Genomic DNA, 24,699 nt, shown 5'->3' on the forward strand with positions numbered 1-24,699 from the left:
ATATATATATATATATATATATATATATATATATATATATATATATATATATATATATATATGCCGGGAATGTCATGTTTGTCAGGTCAAATTTGATTCTGAGATTTAACAAAGAAACACTATCTAGCTGTATAACATGTTAAACTGGTTCATTAAGGTGAAAATGACCAAAAGACAAAAGAAAGGTTAACCAAAACTGAGCAGAGTCTGTCTCAACTTTTTCTTGAGCAATCATCATCATCATCATGATACACCTATAGTGGCACAGTGTTATCTCTTCTGTGTTAGTCACTCGCTTCAGACAAATAGGTGTGAGAGAGGGAGTTGTGTTGGTTAAGGACTTTGCACCTGGACGAACAATTATTTTATATTATCCTATATGACAGCAGTATCAGTCATTGTGGCATAGCCTACTTTTTGAAAACACCTGCCCTCTAAGGCATTTTGCTTAATTGTTTTAAAATAAGCCCTTCAGATTTAACATTATGCAATAGTGGCCTCTAGTGGTCACTTCAGATACTGACAGTCAAAAGATCACTCGTAAAGAAATAAAAAACACACTCTTGTATTTTTTTTTATTATATCAAAATACAAAAAGTTTTACGGGGTTATTACATGGACCAAAGCGTTGGAAAATGTCAATCTAATAGAGCTTGCCAAAATGTGCATATCTGGGCATCTGGTGATGTAAACAATGCAAATTGAACGGCTCCACTATACAGAACTTCAATTGGGCTGTTAAAGACAGCACGCACTCACACACACACATATTTAACACTCCATATGTTTCATTCCCAGGTCTGGTATTGACGTAACTCTCAAGGACAATTAATTTGTCAGGATAGCATATTCTTTTTGATTGGGGTCTTATTCTAGAGCAGGACTTGTTAATGAACGTAACAAAAAAATAATCAAAGCAAATAAAATAACAATGGGATTTCCTTTATTCTCTAAAAATGCCATTGCTTACTGCAGGGTTGTTCCCTTTAAATATCAAGATGCTGAATCAAAGTGTCCAGCTGAGTTATTGTGGAGGTCAATGTCATACTTCAGAAGTTAGTAGTACAGATACGAAACGTCTTTAACATTTACTCCTAGCAGCATGAAGACACACTAGGCACCATATCTTAGCATCTGAGTATGTGGAGACACCGAATGCCCATGGAAAATACTGTGAATTAGGCCTACTAATCAAGGACGAGAAGATAGAGGCACACTGCACCTTGTTTTAGAACCAGAGTCGTCGAGTAATTTGTTAGAGAATTCATTAGCGGTGGCAGAAGAATCAAACAATACATCATAATAATATTGTACATAAGGCTTTGGTACAGCACCATACTGTTTAAGAATAATACCTGAAATAAATGAGATAAAAGAAGCTTCAATCATTCAATCAAATAAATCTGAAAGAAAAGCAAAATGTTATTTTATCATTTTCTTAACATAAGAACAGTCTCTTACACATTGCATGTAGGGTATTCAGGATGAAAAAAAAAAAAACATGTTTGCCCAGAACACATCTTCAGATAATATAATCTCTAAACAATATACAACACAAATTCGAAAGCAGTTTAAAAGCACACACACACACAAAAAAATGCAATTTGAAATACGCTTCCAATAAGCTCTAAGTATGAGGTTTAATGTTAAAACAGTCATAAATTAGTGCATAATGCATATTACATTCTAAGTTTTCAGTGCTGGTTAATATGAACAGCAAAAGAATCAAGAACAAAAAGATGTAGGCCTACATTATCTGAAACGAGACAGACGTATTTCAGAACGAGTGAAATATCTTGATTATGTAAGGTTAGTTCTGTTCAATCAGAAAAAAAAGGTTTCACAAAGCACCATAAGTAAGCACAAAACTGAATACAGGCAATCAAAGAGTTGATATGACACTTCCTGCAAAATGAGCCCTCTTTCTGAAGCAAAAAGGGGGCGTGTCTACCTGTACAGTATCATATATATTCAACAAGAGAGACGTTTCAGTCGGGTTCTCCCTACAAAGACCACAGAGGAGCTGAATAAAATGCCGTCAATCACCATCCATCCACAGATATACAGCGACACTGCACCTGCATCTTAAATCAGCGTGACAGCTTTATGCGAGGATGCATCGCTCCACCGTGTCCATGAAAAACACTATAAAACAGAAATGCCGCCGCCTGACGCGTCAGACCTCCACCTGCTTGAGTTACCAGGTTTGTCCATGCTAAATGAAAAAGTTGACTATCATAACCGTGGGTACATTTCATGGATTATACATTGATATGCTGCCTCCTCAAAACTGACACGTTCGTCTTTATAAATCTGTCTAAATATGCAGGTTTTTATTCATGGTGACGGCGAACGTTTACGCGATAACGTAACGAACTGAAGCCGATCTTTTTTTAAAGGTGCGGTATGCAGGATTGACACCTAGTGGTTTAAATGGGTACTGCCGTCCAAATTCATATAGGCTGCGTCCGAAACCTGGAAAATTCTGCTTTCGGAGGACACATTTCAAGGTAGGAAAGTTACGTTTGCTGGTACGTTTTTTACCAACATTTTCCACTTCTGATGTCATTTCTGGTGAGTAATGTAGTAGTTAAATATTTGTTTAGTTCTCACCAAAGCTCTCTCTATTTTGCTGTAGATCATTAAACGGTTACACTGCCTAAGGGCCCTTTCACACCTAGCTTGTTTGGTCCGGATTTTCAGACTTTTTTCAGTTTGGTCCGGATCAAAATTACAGGTGTGAAACCTCCCCCGTACCACGGTCCGGACCAAACAGACGAAATTTGGTCCGGCGAAAAGAGGTAGTCTCGGTCCGGATCAAACTGAACAAAGCTTCGGTTCGTTTCTAGTGTGAAAGCATTTTCTGTATGGTTCGGACTTTCAGACCATTTGCAGGAAGTTCCTGTTTATGGGTAAATATTTTAAACTTCATCTAGGCTACATTGATTATGAAAAGTGAAAAGATGCGCAATATGTCAGAAGACAGAAGGTCACAAATGATATTGAATTTTTTTTTTGTATGATTTGGCTTAGAAAGCCTTTCTTTAATGTGAATTTCGTTTTGTATAAATTGTATCTTAATTTTAATCAACGTTTAATCAGATAATTGCCTGGATTTAATAAATAAGAAGCAAATAGTCTAAAGCAGACAATAATCGCGGGAGCAATCACATGCTTTGCACATGAACTTGAGCGCATAAACCTAAACTAATAAACTCTAATAAACCTAAACTCAGCAGGCTACTTGTCTCACAAACATGAGAAATGTGTGTATATAAAGCTTGAAATGTCCACTTTTAAACGTGACGAAAAGAAAATAGTCAAGCAATGCACACTGTTCAACAGTGGCAACGATATGCGTCCATTCATTCATTCTTGTCAAAGACGCTGACGTCAGACGCACGTCCGTTTACAAACCAATCAATGTCCAGATGCAGCCCACATAGATGTGTCAAGTGGACTTAAGTGTGTCATGTAAAGTTCTTTAGTGCGCTCGCATAATTGCAATGTGAAACCAAACCAAAACTAACCGAAAGTATCAAATGTATCAAAACATGAACTTCGGTTCGGACCTTGGTGCGGACTTTCAGGTGTGAAAACGCCCTAAGAAGTCTGTCCGAAATTAGTTTCGTGAGGTGCCTTCATGCACAAACGCTGCCTTACAAGCCATTGTCTGATAAGGCAACGAGTCAGCTGCCTAGGTTTTCGGACGCAGCCAAAATATTGAAGACCGTTGTTTCCCCCGCCCCATCCTCCTCAGACTCGACGCTAGCTTGAGGACACGGCAGGATCGCGAGCGCAATTGACAATGAAAGCGCTGATTTATCCGCGTTTTAATATGCTCTTGTTCAGAGAGATTTTAAGATGGATGCTGAGGCTTTTTAGGTCGGGTAGAATCTGCGATCTCTGACCCAGTTTGTTTGCTTGCTTCCAAGGCAGCAATACGTTGCGTTTTCCGCCAACTGGCAACCTGGGGTGTCGAAATACTATTGGGTAAACTGATGGCGTGCGGTATCGCACCGACCAAAACAAAGACATTCCGACACGGAGCGCACATTTCAAAGTAGAATAACTGACTGGAGCATTGTTTTTCAGAGAAACAAGTCGGCGAATTTAGCACGTTTCCTACATATCTGCAAGCATATTATGGTATTTTTATGCTTTAGTAAAGTGAAAAACGAACATACAGCACCTTTAACACCTTTAACGGTTTCCATACTGAAAGATAGTGAGCGCACAGGACCTGCCCTGTGAGAGAGGTTTTATTGCTTGCGGCCCTACTCACCATAAGAACTCGACAACGGAAATCACGACGGAGCTAGTTTAGTTTAAGACAGGACTGTGCGTGAGTTTGTGTGTTAACCTCTGAACCACAGCACCACGAGTTCAAAAAAGACATAGCACCAAGTCATAATGTGTACAATGTGCCTACACCCTTACACGTTATATTTCTAGATCATGTAAACATTATGTGGTTGTTGTAGGACTTAGTATTAGCAACGAGTTCTTGACAAAACGCGTAGCAAAAACACTTTTTCTCCAGACAGCTAAAGGCAGGTAATCAAGAAAATCTAAAAATGAACACTGCCTCTCTCCTCTCAGAGACTACACGATTAAAGCAGCCGTACGAATTGCACCACGTGGGGTGGAAAACGCTAGTAACGACGAAGACATACATAGAAATAAACAACAGAATTTGCTGACCTAATAGCTCAAATATACACGTTTGAGCATTCGTTTTCATGTCGAGATGTTGTATTGAAAGAAAAGACAAAGTAAACAGCCCTTTTGGGCACTTCTAAACTCAAAAAGGCTACTACGAATCTCTATACATCCCAGTGTTTCCTGCTTTTATGTCAAGTAATGCATGAGATTTCCTTATGTCGTACCTCATTATTAAATCCCATTCGCATAAGATTCGTTTTGGAGTCGGTCGCATTGGTGCGTAAACGAGCTAAAAAGGAGAAACATCACATTGTAAATCTTCTAAGAGCAAATCATACATTCACCATCGGTTAAGCTAAACTAGCATACGCTCAACGAGCTTTCAACTGTAGGTAGCAAATCAGCAGCTGTTAGTGAACTCTAGAGACAATAAACATCCTTCGGAGATACTAAACTCATCATTAATTCAAATAACACAAGTCATCGGATGAGCCGTGATAATAGTAAAGATTACAATACAATTGACTGAAATTCTTTTCAAAAAGAGTCGAGCTACTTTTGGAGGTTCACTTTTGTAGTTAGAAAGCAACCAAGCCTGGTCATATTTTTTTCCCCCACTGATTAGAATAAGGACTATTTCACTTTTCTATTTTATATTGATGTTTTCATTAATCTGCACAATATCTACGGTACTTCCTTTGTGTACTGTATGTCCAAAGCAACGCATAACAAAGGATTCACTTCAAGGAAGTGACGGAAAGATAAATAATGCATTTCACCACTTCTAACTACATTTGTGCAAGACAAGGACCAAGTAACTTCGGTTTAAATATTACATTTCAACGTATGTTATCTGAACATGTCAAAAAAGCATATTTCTAAAATCGAATGTGAACCTGAATCATTTTTTCAGCAGGGGGCAATTATTAATCTACCTCCAACCACCACAGATAAAAAAGTGCCTTAAAGCTGTCCATTGTTTTGTTTTTTTCTCTCTCTTCAAAAAATAATAAAAAAGAAAGCATGTTTTCAGTTTCACCCGCATTTGCATGGAATAAAAAAAAGCGAATAGACCAGACTAGCACTGCAGCCATTCTTTTCAAGCTTACAATTACAATGATATCCTGTGCTTTATATTTCATGTTACATATGTTATAAACAAATCGATTGTAATTTCTGGGCTTACATTAATCCCTCATGTCAAGCTTTGCCACAAACAGACAACATATGTCATCCAAAATGAAATATGCTAGCTTGCACAAAATATGGTAGAAGTGCTGAAATTATTTATTCCCTCTCTCTCTCTCTTTTTTGAGGTATATTTTGAAGAAGGAAGAAACCCTGTATTAACTATCACATCTTGAGAGACGTATTTGTACAGAGCATTTAACTCTCTATCCTTCACAATATACACAGTTCTGACGACGTTATGGCCAGCGAGATTTTTCCTAGCATGTAATGGAATGCTATTCTTTTTATTATCAAATGAAAAGCTTTTGTCCTGTCCCAGTTTCTTCTAAAAGAGCACCCCTGTATGTAGTTCCTTTGTGTAAATTTACAGAAAATACAGATATGTGTAGTATATTGTGCCAACCGAAGAACATAATAAATTGTATCTAGTTTAGACTGATTACAAAACAGTACTGAGAGCTTGTCCATTATACGTTTTTTTTGCTAACGGACAAGAAGACGATCCGCCCCACAGGACAAGTTTTAGTGAGTTCGAGGGGGCTTTCAGAGCAGAGAGCCGTAGTTTAAGGGGGCAGGGTCCATACTGGCCAGCAGGGATTTTCTGTCTTCTCTGGGGTGAAGCCAGCGCAGGAGAGAGGACAGACGGAGACAGGGGGACTTTCTAAGTGTACTTTTCCACTTTTTCTTTGAGGGAGAGCTGAGATGTTCTCTTTGCTCAGAGGCCTGAGATGCATGCGGCTGCTGGGTCTGAGAGGTGGACACATCTAAAGACAGCAGAGCAAATGAGACACAGCAACAGAATAGATTTGTACATTTTCACAAGAAAATGTGAGGGTTGTCTGTGCATGCAAACCTCGCTGCCGCGACGTTAAGGTGTCCATTTCTCCCAGTGTGTAATGTACGGGTGAAACTGACCTGTCCTTTTCTTGAATCGGGAGTTGTTGTTCTTGTTGGCTGATGGTTTCTTGGCTTTATTAATACAATAATATATCAGTGCTTCAAAGCTCTCAGACCCTGCGGGGACTCTCACTGCACCTAGATGCTCCCTGTGAGAGACAAACACAATGATGCATTACTTCACACCGCCACCAGGGCGCAGTACGCTTTGACCGGCCTGATCAAACTGAGATTTAGCCCTGTCAGGGAACACTGGCTGCCCAAAGCCTTCATGACAAACGTACCACTCATCAACATCATGTACTGTGCAATTTAGCAATTAATGCACTTTTTGCTTGGCGAATTGCAAGAAAAGCCTCGTCAGATATTATTTTGAAAATACTGTGTATCAGTTGACTTGTTTTTGCCACTTTTCATTGGTCATCAGCATAAATATTAAATATCAAATCACATTTTTTTTTTTTTTTAGGAAAACAAAAACTCTTCTTCATTAGATGGGTACTCTGCAAATTAAAAGCACGTTGTATTAGTTCAGTTAGTACGGTGAGTTGAATTTAGCCCCCCCACTCATTTACTACAGAACACACCTAAATTAACATGAATAAACCTTTTACCTCATGTTGTACACTGCTGCCATGCTGCCAGCACTGTCCAATCAAATTACAATTAGCCAAAATCTCCCGTTTCCCAGTAAGCTCACTGGTTTCCTATTAAACTGACCACAGGGGTCACATTTCCCGTAAAGTGTTGTCTTTTTATCGCAATGCCATTCCTCTATCATGGCAGAGAGATCATGACACTCAAACGTCCATACTGAAGAGTCAGCCAACAACTCATGGCTTCACAAGGCACAGAAACACAAAGCGTTTACAGACAGTCTCCCCTGCTGCTGAGGCTGTGGAAAGAGAAAGTGAAAGTGATTAATAGAGGGGGAGGTAGACATGACCGAGCACTAAATTTCGCCACATCAAACACACTCTGGTTACCATGAATACACTGTACAGTGGCTTCACCATGCTGACAGGAGAAGAGATGGCAGGGAGGGGAGAATGGCCAGTAAAGAACAGTCACATAAAAGAAAGGAACCAAACCACTAGGACGACAAAATGTGACAAAAGATTTTAGTTTGAGAGCTGCGGTTACTGATTCGGCATCGAGAAAGAGTATTTAGAAAAGGCATGCATGATATTTTCGTACATGGAAACAAAATTTTAAAGGGGAATATCCAAGTGTGCCTCTAAAAGGGCGCAAGTGCAACATTTCCTGGAGAAAAGAAAAAAAAATTGAATGATCACAGAAATGCTTTGAAAAGCAGTGCTGAGAAAAGATAAAAAATGTCAGGATATTTACCAAAAAAGACCATGTTATCATGTAATGAAAAATGTCATTCCCCTTTAAATGAGAATGATTTAAGACCCCGCCTGCAAACCCCTCCCCTTTCAGACATGGATTCGACCCTTACCTATTGTGGTGTAGAGGACCTGGTCACAACAATGCTGCCCAGATAGCTGAGATCAATCAAAAACAAAGAGGGTAAGACTACCAGTGTCTCCAGAGAAAAGCGGCGTCTCTACTCTATTATGAGGATGAGTGTTGCAAGAGATGAGCGCACACTCATCCCTGGCAACGAAGGCCGCCTAAGAAGGCCACCGTGATGGTCAAAGCCCTGAGTTAGAGGAAGTGAGAGAAATGGAAGGAAATGAGTTGGAGAGGGTGAGTGATGTGATCAGCCCACAAAAGAGGACAAAGAAGGAAGAGCCATGGGATCATCATGGATGCACTAGAAAATCCTGAGAATGGATGCACTAGAAAATCCTAACCATGAGAAACGTTATACACTACAATCATGAATTATATCAAGATTACACTGTTTAAAGGAGAATAGGATTTGAAGAAAATAAAAAAGGGAATGGAAATTTATCCTGTTAACCCAATAAAGAGTTATACTGGAGGACATGGACATTTGTGCATATGTAAATAGTTTATAGTAAGATGTACATGTAAAAGTATTTTTTTTTAATCAAAAATCGCAAAAGCATGAAAGCTTTGCTTTTGCGGCACAGATGATGAATAACAAACTCCTTTGTCTTTTTGGAGCCTCCAATGGTACGGTTCACCTACCCTGGAGAGGGTTCTGAGGGGAGCATCTCCTCATCTGTCCTTCTCTGAGATGGCATCTGGCCGAAAGCATCACTGCTCTCCGTGGGGGGTGATGGGGACTGGGAGGGGTAGCTGGCTGCGGATGTGGCAAAGGCCATGTGGGCACGGTAACTGAGGCTGGGCCTCTGGCCTTGGGTAGGTGAAGTGGCAGGGGAAGAGGAGAGAGACCTTCGAGAAAAGGAGACACTGACGGGGTGACGGGCACTCTCGGGCATCTCTTGAGAGCGGGAAGACCGCAGGATGCTGGGGCGGGGAGGAGGGCGGACGAGAATGTCTGGAGAGCCGGCATGTGAGCTGGGAGGGGTCTGGGTCAGTGGGGAGAGTCGTGACGGCTGCAGGACCACCTGCTGCAGGCCGAGATCCATCCTTCGTGCTGCCCTGGGGCTCAGCCAAGGCTGGGCCTCGGACCTCCAGCCGTCCGAGCTCTCACTGTGCAGTGTGCTTGGGCTCCCCATGCGAGCCGTGGCGCCTAAGTAAGGCAACACTGGTACGCCCGTACCGTGGGCAGTGTGTCTCAACTGCCCCAGAGTCTGGGCCTGTTGCATAGTTATATGCTTCGCTGAAGGGCCTTGAGGCGGGAACCTGCCGGGAGATCTGCTCAGTTGGGCTCTAGGGGCCTCCAGCTGGAGGAAAGCAGAGCTTGAAGGGAGCTGAGAAGTGGTGCTAAGAGTGCGACTATGGGAGGGGTATGGCGGGGGCTCGGGGAGGTCCCGGTGGAGATATGAGGAATGACGTGGTGGAAGAGCGAGACGGGGACCCTCCTGACCCAGAAAGGGGAAGTCAGGAGGCTGCCAGATCTCGGTTGAGCGAGAGGAGGGAGGGCTATGCACCAGTGGGAGGGCGTGGCTGGAGGCGCCGTACTGATGGATCCTCAGCTCCTCCCTCTCCTCTGGGATGGTGGGATGGCGAAACGGCCCCTCTGGGGGGTATGAAGGTGAGGAGGACATGGCAGAGCTACGTGGACTAACATCAGGCATGTAAAACGGAGGGTGAAGCTCCACCTCAGCACCACTACCTATATAGCCATAGAAGGGGCCTGGAGGGAAGACCCTGTGAAAATGGGAGACCCGGCTCTGCCCTGTGGCCTGAAGCCGACTACCCTCCGAGATGCTCATACCTTCCATAGGTCTCTGGAACCGGGGGCTGTAGGCTGGGGGCTGCATGTAGGACTCCTGGCTGGAGGACACAGGGGATATCTGGGGCCTGAGGGTGGCCATGACTGGGGGTAGGGGCCCTGGGTCATCGTTCTCCTCATCTGATTGGCGGAACTCAGGATACAAGTCTGATTCCTCCACAAAGGGAAAACCCTCAATGCGTCTGGGCTTGAGGGATGCGTCGATGTCGTTGAGGTCCATGACGAATCGGCCATCAGGTCCACGGCTGATCAGCTCGATGGGCGTGGTGACCTCAGCTTCGTGCTTGGACACGCTGTACTTCTTACTGGTTATTGCTCTCTTGGTTTTCTTATAGAGGGAAAGCTCTTTCTCTTTCCTGGGGCTTGGCAACTTCTTAACGTATAGACTGTGGCCACCCACGCTGGCCAGAGATGGGGGCCTGGAGGAATCAATGCTCTCAGGACTGATCTTCCCAGAGGACAGCCTATCAATCAAAAAAGACATGGGGCTTAGGACCGAGCCCTGGGGAATCCCAGAACTTAAAATCAGCACTATCAAAACAAGAACCATATTCTCCATATTCAGACGTGGACTATAATCAAAAGGAAATGGCATGATATTACACTTTCTATTGTATGCTACTTTTAAAAGTAATACAATTCAGAGAAATTAGCTGTTATCCATTTTCATAATAGTGATTACATTAAAAATTTACCTTTTTTTAATGACAATATTGTCTAATAAAACTGAAAGACGATGTCAGGATGAGACATAATGGAGAACAACAGAATGAGGACAGGGCACAGAAACACACAAGTTTATACAGGCACCAGTGAGCCAACAAAATATCAGCTAAACTATATCTTCGCCCAACTCTTCAATAATAATCCATCTTCCTGACTTTAAACAGTCAAAATTAGGAGCAGCTGAGGGCTGAAGTTGTCTATTCCCCCACAGAAGCATTTTAGCTCCGCACCACTAACTGAAAACATGCAGCTACGGCAGACAGGCGCATGTTAGCGCCTGCTGCAGAGAGAGATGCAGGTGCAAGCACTCACTGAGGGCTGGTAGATGGGGGCCTGTAGCTGCTCCTGTCTGGCTCTTCCCAGTAGGGCTCAATGCCAGGCAAGGGGGTAAGAGGAGGCCTGCGGTGACAAAAACACAATAGAGACGGGGCAGAGTCGGCCGTCAACCAGACTATGGTTCCACACTGCTATGTGGAAATGGGTGGGATGGGAGCATGAGACTGCAGCTCTATTAAGACCACAATGGAATCAGATAAGAGCGTGAATCCCAGTTTCAGCTGGGTTGGAGGTGCTACCATTAATGTTCCCCTTCCTTTATCTCTGGTTAAATGTAAGAGTGACATGCTGCCATGCCTGCACTGATCAATTCAGAGAAGCTGGGGGGTAAGCATCATGTTTAGAAATATATTCTTGCACTATTGCAAGGTTCTATCACAACCTGACTGGACAGCAAAAAAAAGAAAGAAAAAGCTTGAGAAGATTGTTTGTAATGGCAAATCAATACATCTCACTGCTGAAAAGCAGAGGTAAGCACAGATGCATTTATAGCAGCCACTTTAGTGACCACTCAAATCCTCCTCCATGCATCCCTCACGTTAACACAGCAGCTGCTGGGGTCAGCTGTTTGATTTCCCAAACTCTACATGCTCTCTCTCTTTCTCTCTCTCAAGCCATGTGCCTGGTAGTCAACAGATTTGCAGAAGTGCAAAGTATGATGGATGTTACCATGCACTGGTACTTACGGAGATTCAATGCTTTTCCTTGTGTGCGTAATCGATAGCGGAGGGTCTAAGGACAAATCACACAGTGCCACATCAGCATGACAATATGCTTCAAATCTTTATCTCAACCACTGTAATGCTGAAGCTGGTAAAATGTAACAATAGTTTGTGATAGGCAACAACAGTGGTGCAGAAATGATACATTTCAGCTTTAAACCAGGAATGCGACAGTGACACTGTCCCTTGAAGTTTTGAAGGACTCACCTCGCTTGCGCTTGAGCTTGCGACGGTGCTGCTTGTTGACGAAACACGCAGCGAGCGTGCTGAAGAGAATGGCAGCCGCCAAGAAACAAATGGTGGCCACGATCCCGGCCACCACTGGCTTGGCCAGCCCCTCGTCCGAGATCTCTGTGGGAGGGAAGGGGTCTGAGAGAAGAGACAGACTCCAGAATATGAAATTAGGATGGATGAATGCAGCAAGCGTGTATTCACAAAGCAGGTTAACGTGATCGCAGACTGTGATTCAGTTAGTGTGCATTACAAAGCAGACTATGGCATAGTGTTAACATAACTGCAGCCTATCAGATCAGAAGCACCTTGCCTATTTAGATCGAGGGGGCACGTGGCTTTGAGCCGAGTGGATTTTGAATGCAACTTCCAAAAACAAATCAGTATCTTTTAATAATTAGGTTTATTGCATTTATCTAAAACACTGTGGCAGAAATCACATTTGAAAAAATTCCGCTTTTTAATTTCAATGAAAATGCATGGTAATTTAGAACTTTTGTTAAAAAGTGTTTTGACTGCCATTGTTGCCCCCTCCAAAAAAATAGGTGCATGATATCCCTGAATTGCATCTACACAGCAACAAAAAAAAGGAAAAGAAAAGAAAAGAAAAAAAGAATATAGTAGGGCACTAACTACAATGAGCAGCAGGGGGCAGTGAAGCTCTAGGTGGCTAAAGCAATGAATTGGTGCATTTTAGCTATGCCCCTTATTCTCACCTGTACTTGACACTCCCACCACATTACTGCTTTCACTGACAAGATCATCCATTACAGCTAGCGCTCGGAATTCATACCAAGAGTCCTGGGAGACAGAGAAACAGGTCAGTGGGTCACAAATCCTGTGAGGCCAACAGGTTGAAGTGTCAGATCTACCAACAGATTTGTAACAAGAACATTTGTAGCAGACGCCACTTTATGTCAGACTGAATTAAAATTACATCCTTTGAGCTTTTCAGCCGAAATGCATTCCCTCACTGCGCTTCTCTCAATAACCACAGAGCTGCCATGCTCTGACACAAACGAATGGAATTCACTCATTTGAACTTCAAATTCGATATACTTTTTACACAAAAATACAGATTGCAAATAACCTTAGCTTTAACTTCTCTATTATTGATGGGTCACTTAAATTGTATACACACACATATTTATATATGGATCAGGCATAACATTATGGCAGGTGAAGGGAATAACACTGATTATCTCTTCATCACGGCACCTGTTAATGGGTGGGATATATTAGGGAGTAAGGCTGCGTCCCAATTCGCATACTATCCGTACTAAATAGTATTCGAAAAAATAATTAGTATGTCCCAAATCTTAGTATGTTGAAAAAAGTATTCCAAAGATTCCTGGATGGTTTACTATTTCCGGTCAGAATCTGAAGTGCAGATCGATGAGCACTCTAACGGCTGACATTGCCCACAACCCATTGCGAGATGGACGAGGATTCGATTAGAACTACAAACGCGGATAAAAAGTGTTTAAAAACTACAAACATGACGGTTACGCGAGTCTGACGGTTAAGTGGAGAGGATTAGATAAAGTGGTTTGAGTGAGCAATTATCAGTATTTAACCTGACGAAAAGATATTTATTCAATATTATCCACATTATATTTCTCCTTCAGCAGCATTGAGAACTTTTGTAATGATACGTTTGGCCATTAACTTTGCAAAGATATGAGAGGAGTCTCTGCATTAAAGACCCACGAATGGCAGATCAACGTGCGACTACATTTCTCTCCGATACGGTTGGAAATTAAATTGAAAGTGGGGGATTTGAACTGTGACGATGATTGACAGTTTAAACGGTGACGGGACGCACGTAACAGAGTCCATTAAAGATGACGAAGTAGTACGTCCCAAAGCTTGCATACTCTTCTGCTACACACTCAAAAGTATGTACTTTTTCTTCACAAAAAGAGCACATACTTTTAGGATGTAGTATAAGTAGGCGAATTGGGACGCAGCCTAAGTGAACATTTTGTCCTCAAAGTGTTAAAAGCAGGAAAAATGGGCAACCGTAAGGATTTGAGCGAGTTCAAGGGTCATAGCCGGCCAAGGCTCATTAGGCTGGATCGTGTGGTCCGATCAAACAGACGAGCTACTGTAGCTCAAATTGCTCAAGTTAATGCTGGTTCTGATAGAAAGGTGTCAGGATACACAGTGCATCGCAATTTGGCCGGTATGGGGCTGCATAGCCCCCATGCTGACTGTCCACCGCCGAAAGCGCCAACAGTGAGGACGTGAGCATCAGAACTGGACCACGGAGCAATGGAAGAAGGTGGCCTGGTCTAAAGCACATCACGTGGATGGCCGGGTGCTTGTCTGTGGGTGCCACATACCTGGGGAACACATGGCACCAGGAAGCACTATGGGAAGAAGGCAAGTGTGATGCTTTGGGCAATGTTCTGCTGGGAAACCTTGGGTCCTGCCAATCATGTGGATGAAACTTTGAAACGTGCCACCTACCTAAGCATGGTTGCAGACCATGTACACCCTTTCATGGAAACAGTATTCCCTGGTGGCTGTGGCTCTTTAAGCAGATAATGCGCCCTGCCACAAAGCAAAAATGGTTCAGAAGTGGTTCGAGGAGCACGAGTTTGAGGTGTTGACTTGGCCTCCAAATTCCCCAGATCTCAATCAAATCGAGCATCTGTGGGATGTGCTGAACAAACAAGTCTGATCCATGGAGGCCCCACTTCACAACTTACAGGACATAAAGGATCTGCTGCTAACATCTTGGTGCCAGATACCACAGCACACCTTCAGGGGTCTAGTGGAGTCCATGCCTCGACGGGTCAAGGCTGTTTTGGCAGCAAAAGTGGGACCAACACAATATTAGGAAGGTGGTCATGTTATGTCTGATCAGTGTGTATATATACATATGTGTGTGTGATAGCAAAGCTAAAAGCTGCCATTATTATTTTTCTTGTCACATGATCCTTCAGAAATCATTCTAATAAGCTGATTTCTTATTTCCAATGTTGAAAACAGTTGTGTTGCTTAATATTTTTGTGGAAACATGCATTTTTTCAAGATTGATTAATAGAAAGACAGCAAAAAACAGCATGCATTAGAAAAATAAATATTTTGTAACATTATAAATGTATTTACTGTCACGTTTAATCGATTGAATGCATCCTTGCTGAAAAAAAGTTGCATAAACGTATTCAATTAAAAGCATCTTACTGACCCCACTCTTTGCATGTAAGTGTATACTATAAATATAAATCTATTTTATTTTCTAAAAAACCCTGATGGCAGCATTAATTGCCATGAAAACGCCTGAAAAAGGGATTTCTCTGGATATTAGTAGTGACATTAATGCAATAAGTGTTACCTGAATGAGGTCTCTTGCTATGATCTCAGTCTCAGTGGCAGGAATCAAGTCGTCCAGAACCTCCCACCTTTCTCCCAGACGAAACTCAATGATGTAACGGTCGATTGGTGAAGAGTGATTGGCCGGAGGAAGCCATGTCAACAATACACCCTGCTGTGTCCGGTTGGCTGTGAGGCACCGTGGTGGAGTTAGAAGCACCAGTGGTTCAGGGGTACTTATGGGATACCCTAAGAAAGATAAAAGGAGGTTGTAAGTGCATCTCATGTGGGGGGTCATTCAGAGGTCCATTACACAACGCAGTTTGTACACAAGTGTCACCCACCTCCTGTAGTCACAGTGACTACCTCACTGAAGGGCCCGGTGCCCAGCTTGTTCTGGGCCAGCACACTGAATTGATACGCAGTCTTTGTCTCCAACCCCTGGACCATCAACCACGTCTGAGAGCCAGGCACAGGTATGGACAGCCAATCATGTGGCCCTAAATCATTCTTCACCTTCCTATTGGATTATAACAAAGAGTTGCATTAAATATGCATTTTACGAGTTTAAAACAAGAACATGTCTTGCATACTTGAAATACAGTGAAATGTAAAGGAATTGAGCTTAAACTGTCCTACTGATTCTTTGCATTTGCAATTCATAATTAATGCTTTAACACAATGGGAAAAAAAGACTAGACTAAGTCACGAGTATATGTTGAAAAAAAGTGAGGAAGGAACTATATTTAGTGGGGATTCTGGCATGACTTACACCGGGCCATACCAGACCGAGAACGTCTGTTCAAAGCCTCCGTCATATCCGGGTTCCCAGGAAACGTTAGCGGAGCTTGTGGATGCTGACACGTGGACATTAGTTGGCGCATGTGGACTAGTGCCTGAAATAGGGTTATTTTTAATTAGCAGTGATTTCAACCGTTATTACTATTCAGAGGTGTAAAGAGTACCTGAAAACCATACTTGAGTAAAAGTACAGATACCTTAAGTCACCAATTCCAATACAAAAGTACATAAGTATTTTACTCTTATACCATGGTCTTTCAGAATACTCAATTCTGATTGGCTGGAAGGTATGCAATAAAACCTTCAAATGAACATAAGTATGATGAGTAATCGCTGTTATCTATATTAATGCACTGTTTCTATTGAACCGTGCACGCACATAGTACGTCACTCGGAGATTGCGCTGCGCTCACACAGAAACATTCAGGAGCACAAACACTTGTCATCAATCTTTGACGCAGCTATTAATAATTTCACTACTGAATCAGTACACTATATTTCTCAGCAACGGGGCTAACAGGGCTGGTTTTGAAGTAATTCAACTCACAGCTTCATTGTTAATAGAGAGAGAGGGCGACGCTGAACAGACGCAGGTAATTCGCACACACATCTCTCATCTCACTCTCTCTCAATAATTAATTAAAATGTTATAATTCATTCATTCAAATAAATGTAATGTTACCCACTACTTTATCACTGTGTCTGATTCAAAGTGGGCAGAATGCTAGATCTAACTGACGAAAATAACTGTAATTTTGACCATTCCGGTCAAATATTGCGCTGCAAACATCAATAACAGCTTTAAATGCTGGCAAATTACCATGGTATAAGGGGGATAATCCACAGCTAGCTGTGCATTAAACGATTTAAACACACTTTGCTTCACGCTGGGAGGTTCTTTGCCTCCACAACTTGCTTTAAAATCGTTTCAGTGTGTAGTATTTATGAGGATCTATTGACAGAAACGCAATATAATATATATTACTATGTTTTCAGTGGTGTACAAAGACCTTACATAATGTACCGTTGTTTTTATTACCTTAGAATGAGCCATTTCTAGCTCCATACACTGCGGGTCCCCTTAAAATCGCCATGTTTCTAGCCCTAAACGGACAAACTTCTCTACAGAGCGCTAGCTACTCACTATTGTCGGCCACCGTAGCTTCTCTATGTGCTCCGAAAGGGGGGGGGGGGGTGCAATTCACAACCTCACCACTAGATGCCACTGCACCTTTAATGCACAGCTAGCCATGGATTATCCCTTACGTACTGAATGTAGGCTCAAAGATGTGCTAGTCCTCGACACCTGAAGGGTGATTTATACTTCTGCGTCGAACCCACGTAGCTACGTCATAGGCTGTGTGTAGCCTATGGCGTAGCCTGACGCGCACCTCTCCAAAAATGTATCAATGCGTCAATTCTACGTGGACCGCAAGCGCTGTGATTGTGATTGTTAAAAACTGAAGCTGACGCGTCTTGATCGCCCCCAGGTGGTTGGTCCCAGTATAGCTCATAATCCCCACCCCTCCATGTATTCTAACGGATGCGAGACAAACTAAACAATCAAATTACACTTCAAATAATTTTTTTCCCAAAGATGGCTTCTGTCATTTTAGGCAGTTTTTATCACGATGGTTTCATTTCAAGCGTTTGTTTTTTAAATAAGTTTGCTTTTAGTTATTTATTTGATGATATATAGAAACGGGGGTGTGACATCATAATTGACAGCTTCTCTGAGTGAAGTCGTTACTTTTTTCGGGATTTTTAAATGAAAACCGACGTGTAGCCTACAGCGTAGAGGCAGGTCCGACGCAGAAGTATAAATCAGCCTTAAGAGACATGCCAGTGAAAAACAAGAAACAGTTCAACTGTGATGACAAATAAAAGGACATGTTTATCTTCTAAAGTCGAAATAAAACTGAACACCTCGATATTGCACTCAACACAACAGCTTCTTAAGCGTCAGTTAAAGTCTCAGTTAAACTCAAGTGCTCAAAAAGGGCATAAGTAAACCCATATCCTTCAAAAAGGTCTCTTCAATATAATGGATAAATAAAATAAATGCACAAGACATAGTACCTTTAATGCCTTGTAGACGGCCATATCACTTTCATGCAAAATGTAAGGAGTAATTGCATTACTCATCACAAATGTATGGAGTACATATACCCATACAAAAATGTAGCAAGTAGAGTGTAACAGTTGCTCATATCTTTGATAGTAAAACTAAAAGATACTTAAGTACAGTAACAAATTATATTTATTCAAATACTTTACACCACTGTTACGATTGCTCATACATGCAATGTTATGGATTTGAATAAACCACTAACACTAAGTATTCAACTTTGGCACATTACTTTTTTGTTTGTGTTATGGATAAATGACACATCAAATCATGTTTTTTTTAGCTGAGCTATTTCTTGCTAAAATATTGTACTTGGGGTTGGGTTCTTTTGCCTTGGGCCAATGAGCAACCAAGCAAAACATCTTAGCAACCGCATAGTAACAGTTTTGCATAGGCAAGCATCTTCTTGTTTTACAGTTTATCTTACTCTCTTACTCTCTGGTAAAACTCAGGCAGAAACTCACAATTACTATTAAAAACACAATTATACATTATTGTTTAAATGTTTGGGGTCGGTAAGATTTTTTAATGTTTTTAAAAAATATATTTAATCAAAATTACAGTAAAAATAGTAATATTGTGAAATATTACAACTTAATATAAGCATTTTAATCGAATACATTTTGAAATGTAATTTATTGGTCAAGAAACTTTTTTTTATTATTACTTTGATACTTTTGAAACTTTTATTATTACTCTGTCTTTGATGAATAGAAAGTTAAAAAGACAGCATATATTAGAATTATTTTTATTTTATTTTTTGTAACAAAATAAAATTCTTTACTGGTCACTTTTGATCAGTTTAATGCATCCTTGCTGAACTAAAGTATTCATTTCTTTCAATCCTACAATTTTTTAGGTCTAAGGCTGTTTGTTCCAAAAACAACAACTTTCCAAGATGGATTTAGCCTTGTCAGACACAGCTAGAGAGATTTATGAGGAACTGAAGAACAGGAGATCCATTTGTCTGACCTGAACCTCCTCTCACTTATGTTTTCTGACTAGACAATAAACAAACTCCAAGCACAGACTGACCCAGTCTGATAATAGCAGCAGAGCACCGACCGCTCAAGACGATGAAGACTCTGAAGTGGAGGATGGATTCAGGAGTTCCATCACATCTCTTATCGGCACCTAGCAGCTGGGGAGAAGCTGTTAATTGCTCCCTCATTAAGCATAATCTTTAGACTGTCATGACACCAGTCCATCACCAAACAAATAAAGTGTGTGTGGTGTTGTGTGCCTGCTGACACATCACTTGTCATCCGAGGGCGAACTCACAGACGTGACAGCTGAGTTAGAGCCCCCACGAGCTACACGGCCCCCTACTGTAATGACTCACTTGTGCCGCTTGGCTGGGAATCGCAATGTCCTAGTCTACACTTCCTGTCTGGCATATGATGAGAAATCACATATGTGACGTATTTAGTGTCCTTCAAAAACCTTCAAAAACATGCAGTAAAATGTTTTAATTAAATTAATGTATAAAAATATTGCATTTATGAAATTATTTTGATAGACAGGAGGACAGACAGACGGATAGATAGACAGACAGTCAGACAGACAGACAGATAGATACAGACGGACAGACAGACAGACAGACAGACAGACAGACAGACAGACAGACAGACAGACAGACAGACAGACAGACAGATAGATAGATAGATAGATAGATAGATAGATAGATAGATAGATAGATAGATAGATAGATAGATAGATAGAGACAGACAGACAGACAGACAGACAGACAGACAGACAGACAGACAGACAGACAGACAGTTAGATAGATAGATAGATAGATAGATAGATAGATAGATAGATAGATAGATAGATAGATAGATAGATAGATAGATAGATAGATAGATAGATAGATAGATAGATAGATAGATAGATAGATAGATAGATAGATAGATAGATAGATAGATAGATAGATAGATAGATAGATAGTTATTTACCTATTACAAAAAGGCGTGTGCTGGCAGTGATGCTTGTTACTACGTTGGTGGCGACACATTCCCACTCTCCGTGATCCTCTTTGCTCAGAGACATGAATTGCAAGCTACCACTTTGTAAGATGTTATGTTTGCTTCTGCTGGGCTTCCCGACCTTGACAAAGCACAACATAATAAACAGTTTATGTCTATCCATGGCAAGGGGAATATATATATATTATACTCAGTGTCCTGGTGGGTCATGTTACCTTTCTCCATACGATGGTTGGAATCTCAGGGTCTCCGGAAGCAGCGCAGGGGATGACCAGCTCTCTCCCCGCCTCCTGACGGTACTCCCCCCCGGGCCTCACATTGAAGTAAGGGGGGTCCTGGGGTCACATGATGACGTTCAACACACAAACCTTCAAGGAAATGGTGATTCCTGGCCCCTTTAATTAAGATGTACTGACTCACCTTTAGCACCAGAGTGGCCGGAGGGGACTGTCCCATGGTTCCTAGGACATTGTAAGGCACACAGGTGTAGGTGCCAAGGGAGTCTTCAGTGACCTCTGCCACCCGAATGCTTCCATCTGCCATTTGGCTCCATCCAGGGTACTGTGAGAGGAGCAGAGGAGAGCAATCAGTGATCTGAAGTGTTGTCAAACAGTCCAGAGTCTCTACATTTCAGACGTCAGAAGTCTACAGACCTTCTCGATTCTGAGTGGGTAGCCATCTTTCTCCCATCGGACTGACAAAACTGGAGGGTTGGCATCCACTGGGCAGCGAATGATTCCCGGCAACTTTCTTGGGACGTATATGACAGGTGGCATGTTCACAACACGGGCAGGGTCTGCGGAGAGGTTACAATCCAAACAGGAATAAGGGATGTGGCAAGCAGGACGAGGCAGAAGGACTGTGAGAACATGGCGAGGCCGGTGGCGTGAGTGATGAGGAGTGCCAGCTGCGTGCCGCACCGGTCTCATATCTCAAGGAGGAGCTTCGGAGGCATAAAAGGAGGAACGACTACAGTGAAGGACGAGAGAAGACCAGGCCTGGATTTTACGTTGTGTTTTGTTTATGTTTTATTATGATTTTACTTTAATTTTGTGTTTATTTATATATTAAAGTGTTTAAACATTCGCCGGTTCCTGGCATCTTCTTCCCCGGGATATAGGAGGAACATGCTTTCGGAGAGCCCTTGCTGCTGAGGGGGATTGCGGTGCTGATGAGGTCAGGCAGCACGGAGGAGCAGAGACTGCGAGTAGCTGCCCGAGGCGGTGGTGCTGGAGCGAGTGAAGAACAGGTGGGACGGAGAGCTTGCTGCCGTGCTCCTGGGTCAAGGTGGGGTGGCTGCTGTCCGAGAGGGAGCGGAGGAGTCGCTGTTTGTTGTAGGCCGGAGCCTGTTGCTGTCCGCCATGTTTGGGGAGGAGCAGGGAGCGGGGGAGGAGCCATCGCCGGCCGCCAGGAGGTGGAGGAGTGTCGAGCCATCCACCGAGCGTCCAGTAGTCAAGTCAAGCCAACTTTATTTATATAGCGCTTTTAACAATGTAGATTGTTTCAAAGCAGCTTTACAGTGTTAAACAGGAAAATAATGCAGCATAATTTTATTCAGCTGTATAGCCATTCTGGAAAAAACGCTGATGTCATCAGTTCATTTCAATTATCATACAGTGAATGGCTTTAGATCAATAATTAGATCAGTAATTTAGTTTAAATGGTTAATTTAGTTTATTAATTAGATTTATTTCGATGTTTAGTTGAAAAATTTAGTGTCCCCAACTGAGCACGCCAAGCCAGAGGCAACAGTGGCAAGGAAACCAAAACCCCATTAGGTGACCTAATGGAGAAAAATAAACCTTGGGAGAAACCAGGCTCAGTCGGGGTGCCAGTTCTCCTCTGGCCAATTAACAAACAGCGTATTATTATTCTGGCAGCTTTACAGGTCAGAGGTCATAATAGATCGGAATATTCGAGGGACCGGGGGCAACATGCTGGAGACGGGTTTATTGAGGATGATGTTGATTAAATAATTATTAAAGTGCAATATTCGAATGATCGGAGGCAACACGCTGTAGACGGGTTTATTGAGGATGACATATCGATTTAAGTATTATTTAATTGTAATATTCGAACAATCGGAGTCAACACGCCGGAGACGGGTTTATTGAGATGCCGTGTCGATGAGGCAGTTGCAGGGGGAGTCTAATCACGGTCTCTGCAGACACTTCGGGGTCCTGTGTTGGTCTTCTCTGTGTTGGTCTTCTCAGTACCATCGCATGGCACCGTGAGTGAGAGCCTCTCGGCTGGTTGCAGTGTGTCCGGGAACCGGATCAAGAGGGGTGGGGGGTTAGAGCTGCCGAGGGGCGATGGAGGTATGTGGCAAGCAAGACGGGCAGAGGGACCGTGAGAATGGGGCGAGGCCAGTGGCGTGAGAGATAATGAGCGCCAGCTGCATACCGCAACGGTCTTGTATTTCATGGAGCAGCTTCGAAGGCATAAAAAGAGGAACGGCGACAGTGAAGGACGAGAGAGGACCAGGCCTGGATTTTACGTTGTGTTTTGTTTATGTTTTGTTATGGGTGTGCGGCAGCTGTCTGTGAGAGGCTGCTCATTTTACTTTCGTTTTGTGTTTATTTCCACCGGTTCCCACCTCCTTCTTCCCATACCAACACACAGCGTTACATGGGTGAAAAAGTTAGATAGCAGATTAGAAAACATTAAAAAAATGTAAGTCAACATGAAATTATTGTCAATAGTGTGTATGGTGTCAATTTTGTCAATAGTGTGGCGATGTATGAACTGCCACTCGCACTCATTTTCAAACCAAGCACCTTTCTGTTGGTCAACCCGGCATAGCCAAGTGAGCAACTTGATAGTGTGGATTCCTAATGAAATGACTGGATTCCGCCCGTTAATAGATGCCAACATTTTTACCCCAAAAATAAATCCAATGTTGATTGCAAGTTAAACCCAGTTAAAAACAGCCATCAAAAGATGGTTCATACAAGTTATATATATAAAAATCGATATAAACACATATCTCGTGTCTTGACAGTGTTCGGGAGCTTGTGTAAGTGATGTGTTGTAACAGAGCATGTAAGTGTTATTTAAAGCCCTTCCTGTGAAGTTCTCTCACCTGCAGCAGCCCTGGGGTGTCGCTGACTGATGTAGCACAACCCCAGCGGCACAGAAGAGCGGGCTGCTAATGAGACAGCCAGACTCTGCTCTGCATATGACACAATATAATGTGCTTTTCCACCACTAATCTCTTCTCTCTTCAAACTGCCGTGCTATATTTCCCCTCGGTTACTTCATTAAGGCCCCCTTGTCACCCCTGACCTCTTTTCTGCCGTGATGATATAGTGGGTCATGGTGATACACTGTTCTGGGTGGTAAATTGAGAGACAAAAGCAATCGTTCAAATTTGATACGCCCTCTAATCTGATTGGTTGACGTTCTAAGGTGTGCAGTTATTTTCAGGGAAACGCACGCCTGAAGTAGATTATATTATAATTAGTGCTGTCAATCGATTAAAAAATAACAAATTAATCACACATTTTGTCTGTAATTAATCGTGATTAAAAAAAATCTGAGTAATTTCACAGTTACTCTCCAAATTAATGTAGAAACAATTTCAAGAGTATTTTTAGAATATTTGTTGTAATGGCATCTTTTTTATGAATGACGGCCAGCATCACTGATAAACTTGGTTGGCGTCGTGTCATAGCTGGGGGCGTGGCGTGGGGGCGGAGTCGAAAACAGTCCAATCCCCCACAATGTAAATGCATGGGGTTAACCCAGTTTAGCCTGTGTAGAATCACTTTTGCCGCTCGACAGAGCAAGATCTATAGAAAAACTGAGCCATATCGGGTCAGATTGTCTGTACAGTATCTGTGACTGATAAACGACCCAACGGAATCAATGGCCAGAGGAGTCATTTTCTCATCGAAATACATGCTGCTCCACCGACCCCCAAATAGGTATGACATGCCTACTTCATAAATCACTTCAGTCTTTCGATGGACACGTCAATTCAGTGTTCCTGAATTTAATGGATTAAAAGTATGTATTACATACATTTAACGTTTTAAAATAAAACGCGTCTTGTGCTATGAAATTGATATTTGGAGTTGACATGTCAGTGTCACAATATTATTAGAATTACTGACAATAGCAAAGTTTTTTTATTTACTTTTTATAGCAACCGTCTTCATCAAAAGACTGGGTGATTTATGAAGTAGCCAAGCTATTATGTGTAATATTTGTGAGAGCAGCATGCATTTTGACGAAAAAATGTACAAGTGTCGTACATATTATGTGACTATCAGCTTGAAGCGCAAGCATGAGCCCAGCCCTTCCCATCATGAAATAAAGAAGACTTTTAAATGTTTTGTACGTTAATAACCTCACGCATTATATGGGTATGTGATCGCTCATCGTTGAAAAACTGCTTTA

General features: G+C 42.2%; 2 protein-coding genes across 5 annotated transcripts in view; both read right to left on the reverse strand.

Moving 5' to 3' along the window:
* Nucleotides 1-585: 585 nt before the first annotated feature.
* LOC307131122 (uncharacterized protein) lies at nucleotides 586-7,452 on the reverse strand. The gene is made up of 3 exons (XM_079824610.1): nucleotides 7,368-7,452; nucleotides 6,772-6,902; nucleotides 586-6,620 (listed from the first exon to the last, which is right to left on the reverse strand). Exons 1-3 carry the CDS (start codon nucleotides 7,388-7,390, stop codon nucleotides 6,400-6,402), a joined length of 375 nt encoding a protein of 124 aa, XP_079680736.1. The 5' UTR covers nucleotides 7,391-7,452; the 3' UTR covers nucleotides 586-6,399.
* The window catches only part of LOC307131121 (protein turtle homolog B-like), a 96,200-nt gene continuing 78,721 nt past the window's right edge, over nucleotides 7,221-24,699 (reverse strand). Inside the window, exons 8-19 of one of the 4 annotated variants that reach the window (XM_079824607.1) lie at nucleotides 20,952-21,094; nucleotides 20,719-20,859; nucleotides 20,514-20,633; nucleotides 20,269-20,419; nucleotides 16,157-16,280; nucleotides 15,729-15,904; nucleotides 15,407-15,633; nucleotides 12,780-12,864; nucleotides 12,040-12,183; nucleotides 11,797-11,842; nucleotides 11,087-11,173; nucleotides 7,221-10,512 (exon numbers count right to left, since the gene is read on the reverse strand). In XM_079824607.1, coding sequence (XP_079680733.1) covers nucleotides 8,871-10,512; nucleotides 11,087-11,173; nucleotides 11,797-11,842; nucleotides 12,040-12,183; nucleotides 12,780-12,864; nucleotides 15,407-15,633; nucleotides 15,729-15,904; nucleotides 16,157-16,280; nucleotides 20,269-20,419; nucleotides 20,514-20,633; nucleotides 20,719-20,859; nucleotides 20,952-21,094 — 3,086 coding nt within the window. In that variant the 3' untranslated portion in view covers nucleotides 7,221-8,870. Of the gene's footprint in view, nucleotides 10,513-11,086; nucleotides 11,174-11,796; nucleotides 11,843-12,039; nucleotides 12,202-12,779; nucleotides 12,865-15,406; nucleotides 15,634-15,728; nucleotides 15,905-16,156; nucleotides 16,281-20,268; nucleotides 20,420-20,513; nucleotides 20,634-20,718; nucleotides 20,860-20,951; nucleotides 21,095-24,699 lie in introns of all 4 variants that reach the window. The other 3 variants (XM_079824606.1, XM_079824609.1, XM_079824608.1) reach the window with 3 other exon arrangements.

Source organism: Gobio gobio (genome assembly GCF_949357685.1).
Source record: "Gobio gobio genome assembly, chromosome: 8".
Lineage (NCBI taxonomy): Eukaryota > Metazoa > Chordata > Actinopteri > Cypriniformes > Gobionidae > Gobio > Gobio gobio.

Coding starts and splice junctions, on each gene's coding strand:
- LOC307131122 (XM_079824610.1), bottom strand. CDS start 7,390: ATGGCAGCAGTGTACAACATGAG. Junction 6,903..7,367: donor GCAGCAGTGTACAACATGAG/GTAAAAGGTTTA, acceptor TGTCTCTCACAG/GGAGCATCTAGGTGCAGTGA. Junction 6,621..6,771: donor CCGATTCAAGAAAAGGACAG/GTCAGTTTCACC, acceptor TGCTGTCTTTAG/ATGTGTCCACCTCTCAGACC.